General features: G+C 37.6%; 5 protein-coding genes across 5 annotated transcripts in view; 1 reads left to right on the top strand and 4 right to left on the bottom strand.

Moving 5' to 3' along the window:
- The window catches only part of LOC108748709, a 10,439-nt gene extending 7,807 nt beyond the window's left edge, over positions 1–2,632 (bottom strand). Inside the window, exon 1 of the mRNA XM_018486994.1 lies at positions 890–2,632. The gene's annotated coding sequence lies outside the window, so the exon portion shown is untranslated. The remainder of the gene's footprint in view (positions 1–889) is intronic.
- LOC108748708 (pseudouridine-metabolizing bifunctional protein C1861.05) overlaps positions 1–15,922 on the top strand; it is a 27,737-nt gene that overhangs the window by 10,939 nt on the left and 876 nt on the right. The window contains exons 6-8 of the mRNA XM_018486993.1: positions 3,066–3,271; positions 3,699–3,898; positions 14,812–15,047. Of these exons, the coding sequence (XP_018342495.1) occupies positions 3,066–3,271; positions 3,699–3,898; positions 14,812–15,047 (642 nt within the window). The remainder of the gene's footprint in view (positions 1–3,065; positions 3,272–3,698; positions 3,899–14,811; positions 15,048–15,922) is intronic.
- LOC108748711 lies at positions 4,421–5,583 on the bottom strand. Its single transcript, XM_018486995.1, has 4 exons — positions 5,547–5,583; positions 5,401–5,467; positions 4,964–5,301; positions 4,421–4,896 (listed from the first exon to the last, which is right to left on the bottom strand). Exons 1-4 carry the CDS (start codon positions 5,581–5,583, stop codon positions 4,631–4,633), a joined length of 708 nt encoding a protein of 235 aa, XP_018342497.1. The 3' UTR covers positions 4,421–4,630.
- On the bottom strand, positions 8,380–9,943 carry LOC108748712. The gene is made up of 2 exons (XM_018486996.1): positions 9,466–9,943; positions 8,380–8,867 (listed from the first exon to the last, which is right to left on the bottom strand). Exons 1-2 carry the CDS (start codon positions 9,740–9,742, stop codon positions 8,479–8,481), a joined length of 666 nt encoding a protein of 221 aa, XP_018342498.1. The 5' UTR covers positions 9,743–9,943; the 3' UTR covers positions 8,380–8,478.
- Positions 12,092–14,633, bottom strand: LOC108748713. The gene is made up of 2 exons (XM_018486997.1): positions 14,212–14,633; positions 12,092–12,966 (listed from the first exon to the last, which is right to left on the bottom strand). Exons 1-2 carry the CDS (start codon positions 14,345–14,347, stop codon positions 12,464–12,466), a joined length of 639 nt encoding a protein of 212 aa, XP_018342499.1. The 5' UTR covers positions 14,348–14,633; the 3' UTR covers positions 12,092–12,463.

Genomic DNA, 15,922 nt, shown 5'->3' with positions numbered 1-15,922 from the left:
AGAGAGAGAGAGAGAGAGAGAGAGAGAGAGAGAGAGAGAGAGAGAGAGAGAGGCATCGACAGCGCGCGGTTACCTCTCTTTTCGTCTTAACGGAGAAACAATTCCCAACGTCACGAAGACGAGCAGTCAATGTCCTGGCCGGCGTCCAGTACTGTCTGCTTTACATAATCCCGCGGAAGGAAAAAAAAAAGGAGAGCGAGGGAGAAAGAGAGAGAGAAAGAGAGAAGAGGCGTGCGCGGATCGATGTCGCGTGCAATGTGCAATCCTTTTCCAACGCCGGATGCCGGAGCAAGGGACAAGGGGGATGGAGCTATCGCGCGTCTTACTGAGCGGGGACAGACGTGATAAAAAAAGATTATCGGTCAGCCTTTAATTAGATATTCGATATACGAGATGAGACGTATCTCTGAAGAGGAGGCGCGAAAAGTCAGAGAGAGAGAAAAAGGACGACGAGGAAATGCGCGCGCGCGCAGGAGAAGGGGAGGAAGAGGGTGGTACAATGGATGTAGGGAGGGAACGTGGTGTGTTATGCAATCTTCCTCCCGCGACTTTCCCGAAGGAATTTATCATTACTCGCTACGACGCTTCGTCCTATTTTCACCGCATGCAAAACAGGGAATGCCACACGCGAACTCTTTCTCACAGGCTCTACCGATCAGCAAGTCAATCGTGTCTATTTGCTGGTCGGGATGGCGTGAATCCAACGCGTGACACCCTCGGATGTTCGAGCACGCTTTTCAAATTGCTATCGAATCTCACCAAGATTTTTTTCGATACCAGCGAACGCGGTCTCTTCGATGAAGGCTCGAGGAGGAGAAGGACACAATTGCTATTTCGCAAAGGAACGACACCGTTCGCGTTGATCCGGCTTATTCGATCAACTAGATACCTCTGCGTAGAATTTCTCCGGAGGAAAGGCACACTCGATGTCAATTAGCGTGCTTTCTCTTGCGAAGGAAGGTCTCGGTCCTTGTAATTCTTGTGTCCTTTAGGAAGAGACCTTTTCTTCAGGGGAAGATCCTCGAGGAAAGAAAGAATCTTTCCGAGGAAAGTGATTTTCCCATTCGATGGGCCGATTGATCCTCTTCGTCTGCGACTACTTTTCACGGAAGTGAAACACTCAGAGAAGTAGGGAATTTTAGAGAAATCTTCCTCGAGGGGTTCGACGAGAAACGCCACGGGCGGCTCGTCACTTGTAATCACTTCGAGGATCGCGCTTTCTACGACGCAAAATTTCTTAACGCCGATTATCAGCCTATGTGCACGTGGATTGCGGAGGCGCGATCTTGTTCGCCGAGACCGCTGCGGAATCGCTGCGGCCGGGTGTCATCAGTCGGGCCGGCAGTACGACGGTCGGGGTGTGCACGAGGAACGCGATCGTCGTCGTCTTCGTCGTCGTGGTGCCCGTAGCGCTTACCTTCACGGGCATCGCCGTGAGAGTCCTCCTCGGCAATGTCGTCCACGACGTCGTCGTTCATGCCAGTCGCCCGGGTTTCCTCGTTATGCGTCCCGTACACCTCGTGACGTCTCTCTCACCACCAATACCTTGACGTCGTCGCCTTTGTTCTCGGTTTCCTCGTTACCGGCGTTATTCCCGTTTTCGTTGTCCTGGTCCTCGTCGTTGACGTTCTCGTTCTCGTCCTCGGCCTCGGCCTCGGCCTCGTCCCCGTCCTCCTGGTCACAGTCGACACTTGACAAGGCCGCCGCCAACCGTAGCGCATGTCGCTCGTACGACGCTTCGTGGAGCGGCGCGACGCGACGCGACGCGCTGCTTCTCACTGCCACTGATCACGCAGAGCCGAGAGCTCGTGCGCGCGACCGAGCGTCGTCGTCGGCGTCGTCGTCGTCGTCGCCGTCGTCGTCATCGTCGTCGTCGTCGTCACGACGCTGCAGCCACGACGCTCGACGCTTCTCACCCCGCGCGCCTGACGCATGGGATGGATGTTCCAGACGGACACGCGCAGCTTTCTTTACCTATCTATTTCTTGTCTATCTTGCGGTTTCTCTCTCTCTCTCTCTTTTTTGCTCTATACTCTATCGGCGCAGAGAATACGAGGGAACCCGGGGATACGTGAATCACGGGGGTGTTCACCACCATGAACAGCGCCCGAAATAGGCAACCAGACTGGCGCGAGAATTAAAGAGACTCTGCCACCACCGTCGCAAGGCAAACTGATAGATAGAGGAAAGACACGCGAAGGGAGTGTACAAGGGCGGACGATCGGAAGTGGACGAAGTGGGCTCCGCTTCGATCCAGTAACCGCTAGCCGTCACAGAGAATAAATTCGTATTCCAATACCACTATTTTATGCCACATAAGGGGAGACAAGATCGATCTTGTTTCACGAGACTGAAACGGAGCACTGTCGTCGCGGGAAATAGGTCTGACCGATAAGGTCTCTCTCGTGGGAGGGTGCGCGCATCCCCAAGCACAGCGTTGAATACGTAGAAATAGAGCTGAGGTGGAAGGAAGAGGTGGAGAGATAAAAATGTCCTACCATATGTTACCACCGGATGTAGTAGAAGTGCGAAAGAGAGGGAGAGAGTAGAGAGAAAGAAAGTATAGAACGGAGATACGTAGGCATCGGTTATACTGTATATCACAAGATATAGGAATGGAGAGAAGAGAATGGAAAGGGTAAACACTATATGCCAACTTGAGTATCACAGGGATGGGACTTTGCATGCTTTCCCTAAGCACTCTCTATCAGCTGTACGACTCTGGAGCGAATACTCCACGTTTAATTGAATTTTTACAAACTGGAGAAAAAACAGATATACCCAAAGATATAAACACTCCTTTATAGCTCCAAGGACTAACTTCCTCGAAGAGTATAGATCCGCTCTTTCTACATTCTATGCTCTCTTCTTAAAACATTTTCTTCTTTACTAAAATCATAAAAGTTCTCTCTTAAGAGAATTTTTATAGTTTTAATCTTTGCATTTTTTTTCCTCCCTCTTTGCCATACGGAAAATATAACTTCGACATGAAAAATCGATTAATCGTCTAACAGCATTCATGTAGAGTAATCCGAATAATCCTGAAGAGAGTGATTCATTTCCAGAATGACGGGAGAACGCATACCGGACGAAGTAGACGAAGCTGCGGTGGAGTTGGTCGAAACGTTGCTGATGCACTACTCAAGCTTGGTTTGGAAAATACGCGTTTAATATCCATCGTTGGCGATGACGAGCACGGGAAGATCATTCTCGAGAGCTTGGGAGTCGGAGGCGAGATAGTGAAACGTATGTCGGACGTGGACACCGCAAAGTACGAGTCGTAATCTTGCTTCGTTAATGAGTATTCGGCAGCGAAAACTTGTCCGATAGTTCCGTTGAATAATATAGAAGACTGTATATATATCTGGACAGTATAATATTGTATATCCAAATAATTAGCTGAAATAATTATTATACAATTACAAATTTATAAATGTTGACGTGCTTGGATAATAGCCTCTTTTAGAATCAGTTAAGAAGACCAGGAAAGAAACGAGAACATTGCTTTCTAATTGTCTAATTTGCTGTACTTAAGAATGCAAATTAACAAATTCAGATTCCAATAAATTCGTCTCTTTAGATATGCAGATTCGAATTGTTCCGATATCCGAATTTAAGTAATAAGATAATTCGACAAATTGATTATCCGAATATCAGCAGATCCATTCGTATTTGATAAATTATCTCTAATATTACAGGATGACAGTGATAGTGGACGTTAATGGCGAATGTCATTTCTACGTTAGCGAAATGGAATGCTTCGCTTTGATTACCCCGAAGTCGATAAAAGAGTATCAGTCGCATCTCGAAAAAGCAAGTTTCATCGTTCTTGACACAAGTTTTGAATTGGACGTCATGCGCTACGTGCTCGACATTGCGTCGCAAGCGAATATTCCAGGTGAGTGAAAACTTCTTCAATAACTTACTGTCGTTTCGTTCACGAAAAAGAATATTTCGTCATTTATTAATTTCCTGTACATTTGTAAGTCAAATAATATAATTCTATTATATGTATTCTATATAGAATGTATAAAATATATATATATATATATAAAAATGTGATAAAAAAAATAATGTGTGCACGTGAGTATAACGGACGGATATTATTCACGCATAAGCGAATTAGTTTAAAGTAAATCGAATGTAAGTTAATTAACTCGAGAAAAGGCGACAATCGTAACACACACGTTTATCCTTTTTAAATTAAATACAAATGAAATGTAGATTCTCGAAAGATCGCCTTATATTACTTTGCTTATAACTTTCAACTCTGAAAATTAACCTCTTAAAACGGAGGTACATACAGGGGATGAGAGTCGGGATCAAACCGGGGACCTGCCAATTGGTCGACCACTCTCACATGGAACAATTTATTAAAAATAATTGTAAGAGCTTATAACATACACACACACAAATATATATATATATATATATGTGTGTACATATATATGTATGTATAAAGCTTTTATTTTTAATGAACAAATTAAATGGACGGATGAAAATCGTACACAAATGGTGTACAATCTTTCTTAAGAGACAGATCTTATCTTTTGCTTCTGCATTAAAAATAACGATAAGAATTTATGTGGAAATTAAATTTTTCACCAAAAGCACACGATTTGAGATTACTTTATACGTATCCGCTTCGGCTAGACGGGGCATGTTGAGATTGTGGATTCGGCTGCATCTGCATCACCAAGTTACGAGACTCTTTGCGTAGTCTGTAACCTGTCCGCGCGTCTAAATAAAGAAAGAATGCGGCAAACGTGTGGATCATGAATGATATGACAGCAAGACCATATGACCATGACAAGTGATTGAAATTCGGATACATTAACCAATCACGACGCCAGCATTGTCCACCGAATATAGAAACTGCCAGAAAGAGAAGCACGCCTAAAATTAAAAAATAATTACATTAAAGAACATTTGGTATCTTCTATCTTTAACTTTAAGAACTTACCAGCAGCTGCATCACATACAAACACAAAGGACGACAGAATCCATTCATAATGCAAGACAAATATCAATGGCCAACGTGTCCAAATCAAGGCAATTGCAATGAAGGCAAAGATGGATAGCATTAAGGCCAATGTGACAAATGCCTGCACTACCATGAGCCATACTGGCAGCAGCCACTCTCTTATGACATAATATTCTTGTGAAAATATATGGTGGCAGCCGTCGAATTGTTTGTCAAACTGATAATAGGGATAACGGAATTGCTCAAAGCAATACTCCCAGAGTCCCATGTGCTTAAAGCTGCTGAACGTCTCCTGATACGATTCTATCCAATACGGACTGGAAATTATGAGGAGGATCAGTAACACTGTTTTCATATGTTTCAAGCCAATTTGAGATTCTTAGTTACTTATAACAATCGCTTGAAGGTATGTTTACCTTATGAAGGCCATCATTAGGAGAAAGAGCGCCACGAACGAGAGTCCTCCACCGAAAACAACCGCGTCTATCAATGAAAACGAAGGACAATTAATACAGGTTATTTTAAATAATCGCTCTGTTGATTGACTTAATCAATTACTCACTGGACGCTCTGTGATAATCTTGCTTGTCCACCGTCATGGTGACCTTTTAGAAAGGCCAACGTGAAACTAACTGATCTGTATAAATAGTTCGTTTACAATTGTGTTGTCGTTCGTCACCGCACCTCACCCTCGCCACACCCAGTGAATCCGCATCAACCTGGATCACCACTACTATGATATAAGAAAACAAGTGGTCTGTTTTCTGTAAGGTGTACCATTGCGCATAATGGCGACTGAATACTGGAGCAGCCAATCAAATTTTGCCTCCAAATGTTGCGCGAGATTCAAACGGCGTACTAAGATCAGACTATTAATAGTGTGCTAAAAAAAACTGTGTAATACATATACAGAATTAGGAACATTACCTTAGAAAAATAATGCATTACCGTTACAGTTACTTTTTGTTAAAAATAACTCGTTATCGTTACTCGTTTTAAAAAGTAACGTGTTACATGTCATAAAGCCAAATTATTAACGTTTCTTAAAATGTGAGTTTATTAATATTAATATTTAACAAACTTTTTTTATATTAATAAACTGATATTAATAATTGGGTTTTATTATTATGACCAGACTTACAGCACAGGACACTTTAGGATTATTGCAATACGACATGCACTTTATTTCAGCAATAATTCATTATGTTTTTTTAGTTGATATGAATTATTGCTGCTGTACAATAAATAACATTATCAGCAAGTGAAAATAGATGAACAAAATAATTATTTTTAATTTTTATATACCGTTCTATTTTCATGACCATCACTATACATTAATATATGTATATATTATTCTATGTGTATAATATATGTGTATATTATTCTATATATTATTCAACACAAAATTTAAAAAGTATTTTGACATTTAAAGTTTTTACAAATATGCTTTTGATCATTTCAAAAAGTTCTTTATCCGTAGTATATATATATACATATTGCAAACTAACAAATGTTTAATTAATTATATCAATTTTAGCCGCATCAATTTTTATATCTATTTTTGTTCTTTAATTGACTTGAAATCATTGTTGAATAATTTTGACCTTAGAAAATCAAAGAAATTTAACATTTTTCGTTTTCTTGGTAAGACATGAAACTAGTACAATATTTTAATGGCGAACAACAAGGATAAAATAATACTTCTGCGCTAACCGCTGCGTAAACGAATGCAGGGATAGGTGCTGATTAAAGGAACTTAATAATAACGTCTTCGTTAAAAAAAAAAGATAAAAAAATGCTTCAGTTTTTCAACAGATTTTTCGTTAGTTTGTCTGAATTATAGTTATATATTTCAAAATTTACTATCTTATTTAACGAGAGGTGTAATTTATTTGAATTTCAGAGAGAAATTTAAGAGAGATTGATAGACTGCAGAAATAAAAATATCTTGTATTAGAAGGTTTATTTGGTAAAGGATAGAATTACAAAATTTGTTTTGATCTTTAATTAATTATTAATTATTAATCTCATTAGCTTAGATTTTCATTGATATGTATTGCATAGCTGCATTGTGCGAATATAATCTCGTGCATAAAATTTAATACAATTTACATATATGTATGTAGATACAATCTACAAGGCATTTGCGTCTCAAAACGCTACACAGAAAAGTTCGTGAAAAACTATATATAAGTAATAAAAATCAAGTGTGACATCAAATGATCAAGTTAATAAGTTAAAATTAAAATAAAATATTAGTCAAAAAATGAGAGATTTAAAAAATAGCGTTGCATCTTAATTAAATGCATCTTTTGTATAGAAGAAGAGAAGTGACAAAATGATTATTAACTGTGCGCGATTCATAAATAACTTTTCCTCACAGCTCACGATTTTATATAAATATATGGACGATTTTTTAATTCATCGATTGATTAATCGCATTATGCGCAAATGCAGCTTTTTGCCCTCGAAGATTCGCAGGTGCATGCTTCCAGAATATATAGGATAATCAAGTTAGGTCTGTCTGGGTTTTGACGATGAGGATAGGTCGAATGCAGAGGACGAGAAGATGGAAGTGCCTACGTTGGAGGTTGACTCAGAGGAAGCGTCAAGAATGGAAGAAGTGGATTAAACTGCGAATTAAATTTACGATAAGACTTGTCGAATATAATGTCTCGAATTCAAAGACTTTCTTAGATCCGTGAAAAGCGAGAGACTGTTTTCTTTTTTTTTTTTAATGTTCGAGCGGGTCTTATAAGGTTTTCTCATTTCAATGTCGACAGAAATTAGGTGTTTCTGTGCTGATCACTATATCGATTTTACAGAAATTCTTTAGTTTAGCATACGTGTCTTACACACAATTCTATCGACAAGCTTATCATTTGATTAGTAATCCATTTGGTTTCAGCAACTGATTCGCATTGTTAAATAAACCAATAGTACACTGGTACGGCGAAATATGTATCATGTTCGCATTATATATATTCTAAACTGTTCGGTTTTAAGATATCGTTACCCCGGAATAATCGGAACAAAATTACATTTGCGCACAGTGCAATTGGATCAATCGACGAATTAAAAAATTTACTCTATATATATATATATAATCAAGCTTTAATCTTTATATTAAAAAGGCACAATTGTTTCGTGGACCGTTTTTATATTATTTAATTTCTTGCGAATTTTTCTGCAATTGTTTTAAGACGCGTGCACCGTCTTATATCGTTAATAACGATATTACCATACAGTACTATGATCTAATGTACGTAATATTATGTAAAGAGAGATATAAAATATTGTACAAAAATATTAAACTTACGTATTTTCTAAACTTAAATTAATACAGATCTATTTCTTTTTTGTACATTCCATAGAGAAAGAGAAAAGTTCTAAAATAAAACGTTGCACCCTGCATGGACGGAACGGTACTACAGACTTTTAATACAGACGCTTGTGCGCAATTCTTGCAAACAAGTCAGGAAATGCTATTTATTCTAGGCGCGAGATTCAAGTTGAAAACGCATTTGAGATTCTTTCAGATAGTCTCGTTTCTTTCGTTGCACGTTTGCCTCTACCAACAATAAACCGCTGGCGATCAACATCAGTACACTGCCTATGACAGCTAGAGCGAAAGACCATCCTAAATAATTGTTGGCGTGTCCAGGCATCCAACCGTTGGCGTTACCAAGGCAAGCAAATACGATGACTGCTATGCCACCGCTGATACCACTACCCAGCAGCAAGTAACCAATGATAGTTATCAGCTCGATATATCTCTTTCTTTCTGGGTCACAGCACAGAGTGAAGAGTAATATCAGAAAGAATGATACTAGACCCAGCAGAAAGCATATTGTGAAGAACACTTGCGTGGCTATCATAAAAGCTATAACAAAAAATATTATGTTAAACACATGATCGTTGATCTATTATTCCTGGGAGCTTTCCAGCAAGGGATACATGATCGACACAAGAGTCATTCTCTCTGTCTCTCGCTGAACAAAAACTTTCGATATATGTCTCCTGGAAAGTTCTCAGTAATAACTATCAACAGTATTAACAAATATTGTCATTCTATTATCAATGCATTTCAAATTCAACAACAGTCCAAGATAGTCTATTAAGACTGTGTTCCAAAATTCATTGTTAGTGCTAAAAATATATAGTTTACATTATGTGTATTATACATTTTCAGTACTGAATTTTAGAACACAATCCAAGATATTATTCCTTTAATAATAGCAAATCTCTCCTTCTCAGGAAGAAAAGTGAAAGATTCACTGTTCGATGTTAAAGAGTCTATTTCTGCTAATGTAGTTTGAATTGTAATCCCGATTCAATTAACTCTTCATCTTTTTCTAGTACTAAGAATCAGAAAAAGATGAAAAATAACTAAGATTAAAGTTAACATTGGTAGAAACATAAGAAGGACATTTTCGCTCGGATGTGTTCGAGATTGTTACACCGATTGCACGACTACTTACGGGGCAATAAGAAGCCGCGGATTTCAGAGTAACCCGCGGTGAACGGATCGTAGACCCATCTGCAGCCAACGAAGAATCGCCTGGGCGCGTCGGACTCCTGGGGGTTGGGCAGTGATCTGAAGCAGTGTCGCCAAAGGCCAAGTCGGTCGAGTTGCGCCCCGACGATCCGTGGATCGCTGACTAACCAGGAGGGTGTGCCGAAGGCGACGCACACGCAGACGAATCCTACCAGGAAGACGCCAACGCCGACGTTGCCGGACAGGCTCCTCTTCTTCATGTCGCCGCTTCGCGTGCTACCGAGACGATCGTGAAAGAGAGACGAGACGTCCGACCGTCTGGACGCGCAGCGTAAACTATACTCTCATGGAACACAATTCTACCTGACGGTCCCACGGCACTAATAACCACACCCAAGCGACCCGCGTTATTGGCGGAGCGAACGGCCGAGTTCTAACTAACCTAACTTAACCCGTGTTTCACCTCGACTCGACAAACAGCCCCACGCGCAAGTAAGTATCCCACGATTCTCACGAGCGGGGCGTTAAACGTAACGAATCTATGCAGGACCGTCCACTGCGAGGGCTTGGATTCTGACAATGATATATCCTGGGAGCAAAAAAAGAATGCCTTCCTTTATCCCCCCAAAAAGGAGGTAATCTGCTGAACCTTTGGTTCCAAAACAATAATATTTTGACCTGGCTCTGACTTGTCTTACATCTATTTCCTCGAATGTAAATTAACTTTAATCTCGGTTCAACTTATTCTTTATCTTTTTCTAATTTTAAGATAAAGTAAATTAAAATCGAGATTAAAGTTAATCTTAATTACACCGGTAGAACTGGACTCTTAATAAGTCGGAGTTTCATAAGAAAAGAATTCTGAAAATAAAAAAAGAAACACAGAAACATCATTTTCAATAAAATATTACGATACTGATATGAAGCTAATAAAGAAATTAATAATAAATTGACATTTAAAATGTCTGTAGTATAAATTGAAAAAAAAAATGGAGTTAAGAATTTGCGTTTTCTTGTCAAAAAGTTTTTTGAGGTCTTTGGAAATTCGCGGTGATCCTGTCGCTTCTCTCGTCGTCCCTGCACCGTCAAGGTGCATAATGTGTCAGCTCATGTCGCACGTCTTATTTATGCATATCGTTTCTCTCCTCATGATCGCATTCCGACCTTGATCCTGTAGGACGTAAGCGAACCGCGAATAGTGCGTTTCTAAGCCTAAAACTTGCTTCAGGCGATCGATAAATCCTCGCGGAGAATTCAGAATAATGTTTTATCTATACAAGTAGGAAATAAAGGTCCTAAACTGGATCAGTCAAGCTGGATCGTTTAAATAATTCGATGTAAATTTATATATTTATATTTATAAATCATATCTAATCTTGTAAACTGCGCGTCGAGTTTAGTTTTCAATCTTGAAACGCAATCCTACTTATAGAGTAATAATATCACAAATTAAGTTGAGCAATTTAATAATATTGATGTCCATGTCTTAGAAGGATGTTAATTATTATCTGAATAAGCGTCTTAAAATCTGTAATTTTATTACAGAAAGTATACATCTCATCTAGGATTTATAATTTTCTATTTATAATTTGCAAAATCAATTGAAAAATGAGAAAACACGCGTATTTTTTAAATGCATTCGCACCATAAACTTCTGTATCTTTCTCTCTATTTCTTTGTTTTATTATAAAAATCTTTGATTTGCCCATAACAGGAAACGTCTTTATATCTTTATAATGAAAATAACAAGTCTTGTCGAAAAGTTTGTCCATGTCGAATAATGCACGGCATAAAAACGTAACGATTTCCGTCTTGAAATGTCTCACGAGAATTAGAAATCGTCTAAAATGATCGTAAACAATTTCTCGGCGAGGAAGAACGCTTTCTTTTCTTTTACGTGACTTCCGCTTCTCTTACAAATCCATTTTCTCTATTCTCATTCATATTTTCTCCAAAAAAAGACGTATATCATATTCGTAGAAATTAACGTATGCACATCCTGTAACTGAATCACAAAAATTATGTTGTATGTAGTTGCGCGACGCGAGTCATCGCTGAATAGAATTCCTCCGCAATACGCAAATGTGTCACCTCGAGATCTCGACGAACGATCCACAAGATGACGCATTATGCCGGCCGCAACTGACATAACTGCGGAAGATTCAGCACGGTCGATTAGAATAGAATCTAAATTAGGTCAAACGGCGAACATTTTCCTCCGCGTTATCGCGTGCACGCGAAAGACCTGCGTCTTATAATTTGTGAGAACAAAGTGGGTCACTGTGTGCAGAGGTATATTTAATTGATTTAATTTGTAATCGAAAATTTGACATGCAATCTGAATATTTGTATAAGAAAAAAAAAACAAGAAAGACGAAATAATGTTATACTGAATCATGACAAAAAAAATGACATGAATTTGATTAATATAACGTCAAATTGATTTATCTTGATTTTTTTTCTTCTTGGATGAGAGTAAAAACATGGTAACTATTTATTAAGAAAAATTATTTTATTATATTTGTATACAGTATACAAGTGGGAGATTTATCTCTCTCAACATCAATATATATCTATAGAACTTATGTACAAATATATAATTAATCCCTAGAAAATTAAAAAAAAATCGATACAGTTAAATGGACGGATTAGTTCAGATATGTGCGTTACACATTTAATAATATTTACGACATCTAGTCGTGCATCATTTATAGAAAATGTTTCATATAATTTAAATTTTTGTCAACGCAAGTCAATGACTTCTAGTCTCTATATATTTAAAATATATATGTATCTTAGATAATATGTATATCGGCAGATTCTATAACGTTACGATGAGTAGATGCGTAACAATTAATATAAAATTATTAGTCTTCAAAGAGATTTATCCGTGATACATGTTCAGTGGATAAAATTTGCGCTTACGCAATGTATCATTTGATACATCGCGAATATTTGTTCGATTATGATGTAAAAATATGCTAAATGGTCGTATGTGTTTTTTGTTCTTCGTTCAATATTCGCTCCTGCTTCTTCCTATGTCTACGTCCTTCGATCAAGTATAAGATACCAGCGGCTATCAGGACAAAACTGCCGACGACGGCTAAGGCGAAGGACCAACTGATATCATTGTGCTCCCAATTGGGCATCCAATCTCGACCGTCACCTCTGGCGCCGAATATAATCACCGATATAACACCGCATATTCCTGCCAAAGTTAAATTGCCACCGATTGTCCACAGAAGCAGCTGATACTTGTCATGCTGACGCGAGCAACAAGTATATAAAATAGTCAGAAAACTTCCTATCAGCAACAAAGTGAAGCACAGCGTGAAGAAGAATTGCGTGGCGACGAAGAAATCGGGCAGAAGAATGTCGTGTATGATATAATACTCTTCTTCGAACACCCACCAACATCCATAGAATCTGGTATCATAGAGATGACGCGGATCTTGGAATCCTCGGAAACACACCTGCCAGAGACCTGCAAACAGCATTGTTTCTCAATCGCTTTGTCGCTGGCAGCTAAATCTCAAGCTTATATAAGCACATTATTAGAAAATAAATTATTAATTGGACATAGTAGAAAGGTATGTTTCAAAACAGTTTTTCAAATACAATTACCATTCCATAAGAAACTTAAAAAAAATTCTGTGATAAGAAACAGAATAAATAAAATAATAATTTTCTGACGACCAATTCTATTATGTATATATATAACACACTGGTATTGCTGAATATTAAAACCGTCGTACATGATTTAATTTAAATGTAAAAGTGAAATTCAAATATTTTGAATTATAAAATACATATTTTATTTAACAACACAATAAAATGTATCGAGAATTTCTCGGTTTAACCTGTTTCTATATTTATATTGAACACACACAGCTTCATCAATTTGTATACAATGGCTTTAGTTAATATGCATCTTATAACAGTTTGGCTATAGGCGATTTGTCAAAATCCTATGAGAGAAAGATATATGTAATTCTCTCCATGTATATATATTATCTCATTCTAACTTTTATTGTTTCACTCTATAACTTTAATTAAGATTATATAGTGGGATAGTATAAATTCTCAAGAAATACACCAAGTTAAGAGAAAATCAAAATGACTTTATTTTAACAGAAGTCAAAATGAAAGTTAAAATAATGATTTTTGAAATGACTTTACAAAATTTGACTGTCTATTGATGTTAAGAATTAAAATAGAATCATTTTATTCTGTTGTAAACTTTTGTACGTTCTTTGAGTTAGAGTGAGTATATATATCTAATATTCATTTCTACCAATTAGTAGCGAATTCGGTCACTTGCGTTGCACGGGGAGAAATTATATACTTATGTACCTTTCTTTTTTTCTAGGATTTTGACAAAATCGCTCGTAGTCAGACTCTAATATAGGATCTCTAATATGCATCAGTACGCACTGAGTACATTCAATCGAATTTACTAATACTCCACCAATATAGATCAACTCGGTTCATCTTACTCTTCATTTTTTTCTAGTTCTAAAAATTAGAAAAAGATGAAAAAAAAAACATGAAGAGTAAGTTGAATTGAGATTAAAGTTAATCTATATTAATGTGGAAACGAGCATAAGAGACACCAAAATTGACAACTCCTTTGTATCTATGTCCAATATTTGAATATCAATTTCAAATATAAGTTATTTATAGATGCAAGAGTATAGATATCTACGCATCCAGTCACGTATAATCTTACCAATCTTGACGAATTGTGGATTATCCAATTTCCCATCGGTCTCCAGCCAGTTGGGTGTGGTGAACGCGATCACCACCAGAACGAACGCCACCGCCGTGCACACAACGGCGGCCTTGCCCGTCCTCGTCTTCCCCATCACTCGTGAGCGTCACTCGAATGTATACGTAACGAAGGACGGTGAAAAAGGAAGTATAAACTCCTCGTGTTCGTCGTATATTCTCGTATTCCACTTGGAACGCACAAGTATGCGACTTCCTCTCGGCTCGGAGGAAGCTTAGCTCAGCGCGCGAACGCTAGAGCGCGTTGTTTGCGCTGGTTTGCGCCGGTTGCGCGTTCCGCAATATGTATCCCCTTCCCCTGGAATTTCGACGACCTTTCCCTCCCCTGCTTCGAAGAGGAATTTTTTGTGCCCATTAAGGAAAATTAAGTAATAAAATCTTTTTATCCTTTTAACTTTTCACTTTTTGCCTGTAGAGCACACGCTTCTGTAAACTAAAAACTTCTTGAGAGTTATACAACAAAATAGTAGACCTTGAATAATTTTAATAAGTGTAAATAATTTGTGGAACGAATAAAGATTTTAATAATTTTTCTCGATAGTCTGGTACGAGCCTACGGATGTTAAAACGGCGGCGAAGATATTTCAAGTTGGACCACAATGGAAAAACGTACTGCACTTTGTCTCACCTAACCAGAACGAACTGAAAGTAATAGGCGAACACTTCAACATCCCCGTTTCCGAGAGTATGGACCTGGTGACTACAAAAAGCGTGGCTGAACAGTTGATCGAACACGTTCCGGTTGTCGTGACCACCTTAGGGGCGCAGGGAGTGTTGGTTCGCATCCCAATTGCGTTTTAAATTCGTTGTTTAAAATTTATTTCTATCATATAGATTAATAGCAAATTCCGTCACTTGCATTACATTAAATTGAAGCATATTAAAGCATATTAAAAGCAGTTCTTCATGAAATTATATTCATAGTAAATATAGAAACTTGTAAACATTCTAAACGATTAAATACCAGATGATATTGTCACGATATTTAACTGAATGTGTATTATTATTATTAAAGTTGATCTCACACATTATCTAATTATGTAAGAGAAATCTTATTTTCGGTCAAAACGAATCTCTTAAATATTTTAGTGTGAATTTATATACATCCAATTCTGCAAACGCAATTATAAACAGAATTAAAATAATAATACAGTAGTAATCACATTGACAAGTAATTTAATAATATTAGTGCTAATAATAAGTATGTTATAAAAATATTAATATATAATTTGATGTTAATAAGAATCATAAAAACTGCGAATGGTTTATCGCAAAAAATATTACCTCAGCCAACTGAGCACACAATTATTAAATTGCTGTGGTATTACTTCTCTAGTTTTGTTTATGATTGCCTTTCAAGACTGAAAAAGATTTCGGCACGTGGTTCGCAGAATTGGGTGTATATAAATTCACACCGCAAAATATTAAAGCACCAAGATTCGCTTTGACCGAAAATAAGATTTCTCTTATATAATTAGATTTATTCTCATCGCGGTCCAATTTCAAATTATTGATTACATTATGCCACTGCATTTTTTACTTTATATAAAGCAGCCTTTAATGAGTACTAAGCACAGTGCAATTGAATTTATCATATTTAATCTTTTAATTTATTCGTTTGTTTTGTTCTGATTCTTAGAATACTGAAAAAA

The sequence above is a fragment of the Trachymyrmex septentrionalis genome, unplaced genomic scaffold (assembly GCF_001594115.1).
Source record: "Trachymyrmex septentrionalis isolate Tsep2-gDNA-1 unplaced genomic scaffold, Tsep1.0 scaffold24, whole genome shotgun sequence".
In the NCBI taxonomy this organism is placed as follows: Eukaryota; Metazoa; Arthropoda; class Insecta; order Hymenoptera; family Formicidae; genus Trachymyrmex; species Trachymyrmex septentrionalis.
Note: the sequence above shows the minus strand (reverse complement) of the source record. Positions and strands in the feature narration are given on the sequence as shown.

What these genes read in the sequence shown, in the direction of transcription:
- LOC108748711 (XM_018486995.1), bottom strand. Translation starts at nt 5,583, where the DNA reads ATGACGGTGGACAAGCAAGATTATCACAGAGCGTCCA. An exon ending in AGATTATCACAGAGCGTCCA is followed by an intron (nt 5,468 to 5,546) that starts GTGAGTAATTGA and finishes TTTCATTGATAG; the next exon opens with ACGCGGTTGTTTTCGGTGGA. An exon ending in CTAATGATGGCCTTCATAAG is followed by an intron (nt 5,302 to 5,400) that starts GTAAACATACCT and finishes CATAATTTCCAG; the next exon opens with TCCGTATTGGATAGAATCGT.
- LOC108748712 (XM_018486996.1), bottom strand. Translation starts at nt 9,742, where the DNA reads ATGAAGAAGAGGAGCCTGTCCGGCAACGTCGGCGTTGGCGTCTTCCTG. An exon ending in CCGCGGCTTCTTATTGCCCC is followed by an intron (nt 8,868 to 9,465) that starts GTAAGTAGTCGT and finishes TTTTTGTTATAG; the next exon opens with CTTTTATGATAGCCACGCAA.
- LOC108748713 (XM_018486997.1), bottom strand. Translation starts at nt 14,347, where the DNA reads ATGGGGAAGACGAGGACGGGCAAGGCCGCCGTTGTGTGCACGGCGGTG. An exon ending in TCCACAATTCGTCAAGATTG is followed by an intron (nt 12,967 to 14,211) that starts GTAAGATTATAC and finishes TGCTGTTTGCAG; the next exon opens with GTCTCTGGCAGGTGTGTTTC.